The sequence below is a fragment of the Lathamus discolor genome, chromosome 3, assembly GCF_037157495.1.
Source record: "Lathamus discolor isolate bLatDis1 chromosome 3, bLatDis1.hap1, whole genome shotgun sequence".
In the NCBI taxonomy this organism is placed as follows: domain Eukaryota; kingdom Metazoa; phylum Chordata; class Aves; order Psittaciformes; family Psittacidae; genus Lathamus; species Lathamus discolor.
The window spans coordinates 48,107,339-48,113,338 of record NC_088886.1 but is presented as its reverse complement, the minus strand read 5'-3'; the positions used below and the strand labels follow the sequence as shown (position 1 = coordinate 48,113,338).

The following is a 6,000-nucleotide window of genomic DNA, read 5'->3' as shown; positions in this document are numbered from 1 at the left end:
CTTTGCAGGAGTTCATGGTGCATGGTGCCAGGCAGCATCTGTGAATATCTGAGCAGCTCTGGTGGTTGCACTCAGTCTTTAGTGAAAAGATATGCTCTGCTCAGTGCAAGGTTGCTAGGTGCAGTGGCTATGAGCAGTGACTGCTGCAGTACTCAAACCCATGGCATGACTTCAGAGTCTGCCTTCTTTTCACTTTACCCATCTCCAAGACCTATGTTAAGTTGGAAACATGTACCCACTCATTGCCCTACCCAGCAGTCTTCCCAACGGCAGGTGAAGTTTCTTCTGATGAACAGTGTTTTCAGGCACCGGCAAGCCATAAATAATAAAAAACCCTAACTGCCATACTATGAAATATGATTTTAGTCAGAAATTTCGTACAGGTGTGTGACTAAATATGGCAAATTGTGAAACTGTGGGGGCGTAGATGAAGACTTGGCCTAAACTTATTTAGTGCATTAATGTTACTTGAAGGCTGTGTCTATTCAGGGAGTAGGTATTTCATAGCTTTCTTGTCTTTGGTGAGGTTGAAGCTATGTGAACAATGACTTTTGGCCCATGCTAACTGAGTCAGAACAAACATGAGGATGTCCCTCGCGTGGCAGGTGTAGTTGTTCCTGCTTCACAGGAATTGGTTTTGTTTCTACTCGTCCTGGAAAATTAATTCACGTAAGAGAAAGCCAACTGGAGACAATGTTCTCACTGGTTTACGCTGTTTCAGGACCATCAAGTTTTGCAGTTGGACTCAGGTATATATATTTATCAAAAGGAAAATGCTACTGCAAGACTATATTTTGTTCTGCATTTACTGGCCTTGGAAGTAGGAAGATGTGATTTTTCCAGCTACAACAGTAGGTGATGGTGGAAGTTGGCCGCAAGTGCCACTTTGTGCTCCTTCTAGAAGAGTTTTGCTTGTAATGCTGATGATTTTGTCCTCTCTTGGTCGTCCCACAGTCCCCACAGGGTGGCAGTATGAACATGGTCTGCTTTCCCCATGAGGTGACGCCTGTGGGTTTACAGCTTTTCCATTCGGTATGGAATAATAGTCTGCCTGACTAAGCTCGTGTTATTTTGGAAAGTGGAAAATCTGCAAGGGTGAGATAAAACCTTGTATTGCCATCCGTGTGATAGCTGTGTCTCATGATGGTAACTCATTCAGACCAGGGCCTGCAATGATTTATTTTCATTATGAACTCTTCAAGTCACAAGGTCTTACATACATCACATTTGGTAGTGACTGTGTTGTCATTACATAGTTCAAGTACAATCACAACTTTTCTTTTTCTTCTTTAGTTCTTATCATTACCCACTCTGGTATAGGCTACTCATAGAACTTTGCATATTTTAGAGTTCATTTAGTATAACATTTGCACTGAAATTAGATGACATTTGATAATCATATTGGTATTGTAAATTAGAGTCTGGATCTTGTCGAGATTAGATTGAATAGTACTAATATCACACGGAATGTGACTGCTAGTGAGTCTCACCATTTGCTGCCTCTTTATGTAAGCAAGCATCGGTGATCTGCCGAGATCAACACAGCATCAGTATTGAAGAGGGTTGAATTGTAGGATCAATGATGAAATGTTTTCTTTATTTGAGATTTGACTTAGCTGCTGGTAGCTGGAGGAATACAAAAAAAAAAACAGAAGGAAATTTAGACCCACTTCTCTGTTTGTTTGTTTGCTTTCTTTTTGGGGTCATGAAAGTGGGTGTATGTAGGTCATGATCATCTATTCCAGAAAACTAGCATTATGGTTGTATTTGTAAAACAAAAATGAGAAAGGGTGATGCAGGGAAAATTAATACTTTAATAAGATGGTGGGAAATAGTGGCATAGTGGGACAGAAGGGAACAGTGTATTTCAATATTTCACTAATTACAATGGAAAGATCACTTACAATAAGATGTAAGATGGTTATAAAATTTTATTTTTAAGTAGATATGATTGAAGAGTTGCTTATTATTTTACAATAAATTAAACAGAAAAAATGCTACATACCTGTCTGTTGAATACAGACTTTAGTAAAAGTACAGCTTATGTAAGTCTTATATAATTTAACATATATCAATTTTAATACAGGTCAACTTATAATTACATAGCATAATGGCATCAGGGAGATGCACTCACTTATTAACACTTCACAGATTAAAAAAAGAAAAAGCCAATAATCAGTCTTGTCTGGGTATTTTCTTGTTATCACAAAATTTTCAGTCGTCCTTGTTCCTTTTCTTTCCCAACACTCAGCTTGTTAGTCTTATGCTTCATAATAATCAACAGTCCTTTGGGATCTAGGATTTGGTTCAAAATTCACAGTGTAGTTCAAACAGTAAATAGTATCCATATCCTGTCTTGACTTCATGGTGTATAGGAGGAGAGGATTTTCTCCCTGTGCTGCTCTTGCTCTTGTAACAGTCTTTCCAGCTTTTATCCTGCGCTTTCTTGGCTATGGAGCTGTTTGCATCTCACTTGTACCCTTCCTCCCTTGGCAGAGGTTCTCCTTGCTGAGATCCAGCCACACTGAAGCATCTTTTCACAGGATATTTGACACAGAGTTTGACTCTTCATTGCCTCAATCACTTCATCTTGAAGTGCTGGTTTGCAGCCGGTTCAAAAGGTTCAGATATGCTTTGGATTTCAAAAATCTGGGATATGAATCCCTTTCCATGAGGATAAACACCATTTTCTGGGCTTCATCAAAACTTGTATGAGTTGGGTCTTGAGCCCTTTTGGCAGTTGCTTCTCTCATCTGATAGTCAATATTGATCTGGAAAGTGAAAAATAAATGAAATTGACATTTAAAAAATGAACAGTTTCTGCATCTGTCACTTTTTGTCAATAAACAAATTCACAGCCTTACAACTCAGTGTGATAGTTCAATATCAGAACCTCCAAATGAGGGAATTGTAGTGCTTATATCCCAGTTATGCCCCAAAATATTGCTATTCGCCATAGAAATTCAGTTTCTCGTGGAATCAGAAGTAATACAACTCAACAAAGTGGTAAGTAGAGAAACAACATCCAATTAAACCTCCAGTTACAACAATGGGAGAAATCTTGTGGACAATGAGATTCTCCAGTTCGAAACATGATCAACAGCTACAACTTCTGGTTGTTCAGAGTGTATGCATATTTTAGAAGACAAGAAAAATTCCATGGTTTTCCTCCTAGCAAAGCACTCTCTAAGTGTCTGATTCCAGGGATCAGCAGTAATTCAAACTGGGCTGACTCAGAACAGCACCATATGCTGAGCCATTGGTGCTCCTGCTAGTGATACTGCCAAGTACCTGCCTGCGTCTTGTGGCTGTACTTATGAGATCTGATAATCTTACAGGTCAAGACAGTAATGATGCAAATATGCTTATAAAAAATATTAGGCTTGTGTAACTCAATGAACAAGTATTTCAGTGAAGCTACACTTATACCTTCTGATTTTTCAGAACCATTGGTGCTGTAACACTACACAGATTAACTTTGTACATACCTGTTTAATAGCATCTGACTGAACAAACTCCTCATAAATCCTCTCTGCTTTGCCATGTAAGTGATCAGATTTGGTTTTCTTGTAATCCTCACAAGCCAACCAGAACTCGATGTTTTCCTCACTGAACTCTGACTTCAGAAACTCCCGGAAGACACTTTGACCACCTAAAGCCAACAAAAATACATCATCATTTATAGTATCATATTTGTGACCAGGAAGAATAAAATATACAGCAGGACTTGTATTGAAATCTGTTACAAAATCTTGCCAATATACACTGTTCCTTTCTTCAACATATTACAGATAATCTAATATTAAAGGGTAATGGGTGTCTTCCTAGTTATGTCCAATGCTTTTAGATCTGGATCCTAGGTACTAAAACAAATCAATGGATTCTAGTCCTTAATCGATAGGTTATCTTAGGCTGCAAGTGTAGAGAGAATTTCAAATTCAACTGATGTGCTATGCAAGGACAGAAGACTGATCAAAAAACACTGAACTGAGCTGTTTGGGGTTTATCTGCTGTATTGGGAGTAGGAAATGGAAGGGGACACCCCACAAGAAACCCCCCAAAACCACAGCTTGCAAGCAAAGCTGTAACAGTAGCATGTTACGCTGGTGCTGTAAATAACTGAAATGGAACTGGCAACGGTGGAGTTCACAGAATACTACAGCTTTGCCTATTGAGTGGAATTAGATAAAATTTTGTCTTCAGAATATCAACGATGTCATACACAGAATACTACAGCTTTGCCTATTGAGTGGAATTAGATAAAATTTTGTCTTCAGAATATCAAGGATGTCATACTTAGGTAATAGACTTACTCTGACTGGCCAAGAGCTTTTCCAAAGATTGGGACCACTGTATTACTTCCTCGGCAGAAAGCCTAAGATGACAAGAAAAATCAAAGACTTTAGGCAAGAAACCATATGGGGTTTTTTGCATGTTTAATGAAGACATATTTTATAATTAATTATTCTCTTCTAGGAACATGTACCAGGTATTTATTAAACTTATGGCTTTCTCATAATCTGAGACCCTGGAGAAAAACCCACATTGAGAGAAATAATTAGAGATAGAAAAACAAGAAACTATGTTATTCTAAATTCTGTTCCCAGAAAGATAAACTTTTATTGTAACCATGAGCAAATAATTTTATATTCATATTTCTGTTTCCATATTCCTGAAATGAAAATGGCAATGCCACTGTTCTTTGCTTAAGTGTGGCTTATCATTTTTTTGTAAAACTTTAGAGAATGAACACAATATCCCTCTGAAGAAAAGCGATTTAACTGAGATGTCTTCTCCCTCATTGTTTGATGCAAACATATCACATCACTAAGAAAAAATCCTTAACTCCATTAATAGTTTCTACTTCCTAATGTTTACCTCTTTTTGTACTCTGGAAATTCTAGGCATTATTTTAGTATTTGTTGTTCTAGAAGTAGTTTAGAAATAGAATAGTTACATAATCATCCAGATATATATTGTTATAACTTAGTGCATCTCAGTACTTACATGACATTGCTGGAGCTAGAAGTCTTGATCCCAGATTCGATATGTGGTACCATGGACTTCAAATAATTTTTGAGATCTGCACCACTGGAACCAATGAACAGACACTTTTGTAATTCATGAAAATTGCAGTTGCATTTCAATTCTGATTAAATTTCTCTAAACTTCGAAATTGAGGCAGAGAGCTCCATCCTGTGACTGAAGTCTGAGAAGCAATTTTTTTTAACAGATTATGAGGCTCTCAGTGTACTCAAAATCTACTCGCTATTATTGAAGGGACTCAACTCATTGGTATGCCTCAGGTCAAGTAATTTTTTATGATGCTGTAGTCCTGGGCTTTGAGCAGGTTTTGCAGTCATTTAGCCCAAACCACAGTACTAATTCTTAATGTCCAACATTCTAGTATCATTTTCATTTATAATGCATTTGAGATTATGCTAAAATGTATATACTTACAAAGCCTTTTGCTTCTTTTTGTGGATTTTGCCTTCTCCAAGCTTGCAGTCTTCTTTTCCATTTAATTCAGTCATGTTGTTGTGGGGGAAAAAAAATCCTGGCATTTTACTTGATGTGAAACAACTTGCAATGATAATCCTCCAAACACCAAATGTCAGTTCGCCGACTCTGCCACTGCCTTTTATTGATGCAGGCAGCCTGCTAGTTGGTGTGAACAGATCTGTTTATCATGTATGCTCATCACAAACTGTGGAAGCTCCCTTTTTTGCAGCGCACAGTGACGTGAGTCTTTTAAGAAAGAAAGCAGACAGCGGTGTCTTGTGGTTGAGGTTAAACCGGATGAGGCCGAATTACTTCGGGTTTGTTTTGTGTCTGTGTTACAAAAAAAAAAAAAAAAAAAAAAGTCCTCTTTAGAACTTTGAATTCTTGTTCCTTTCTGATTGGTACTTTCAAATCAGAAGCACTTGGTTGTATTAAATGGGCTGCAAATACTGCAGTTTTAACATGACAAAATTCACCTGCTATAAATGCATGTGTTCT

The 6,000-nt window shown here is 37.6% G+C and overlaps 1 protein-coding gene across 1 annotated transcript; it reads right to left on the bottom strand.

The window, feature by feature from the left end:
* Positions 1-1,794: 1,794 nt before the first annotated feature.
* RGS1 (regulator of G protein signaling 1) lies at positions 1,795-5,745 on the bottom strand. The gene is made up of 5 exons (XM_065672675.1): positions 5,461-5,745; positions 5,008-5,091; positions 4,314-4,375; positions 3,489-3,652; positions 1,795-2,771 (listed from the first exon to the last, which is right to left on the bottom strand). Exons 1-5 carry the CDS (start codon positions 5,562-5,564, stop codon positions 2,586-2,588), a joined length of 600 nt encoding a protein of 199 aa, XP_065528747.1. The 5' UTR covers positions 5,565-5,745; the 3' UTR covers positions 1,795-2,585.
* Between the last annotated feature and the right edge of the window lie 255 nt (positions 5,746-6,000).

What these genes read in the sequence shown, in the direction of transcription:
- RGS1 (XM_065672675.1), bottom strand. Translation starts at nt 5,564, where the DNA reads ATGCCAGGATTTTTTTTCCCCCACAACAACATGACTGAATTAAATGGA. An exon ending in AAAAAGAAGCAAAAGGCTTT is followed by an intron (nt 5,092 to 5,460) that starts GTAAGTATATAC and finishes CATTGGTTCCAG; the next exon opens with TGGTGCAGATCTCAAAAATT. An exon ending in AAAGCTCTTGGCCAGTCAGA is followed by an intron (nt 3,653 to 4,313) that starts GTAAGTCTATTA and finishes TGTTGGCTTTAG; the next exon opens with GTGGTCAAAGTGTCTTCCGG.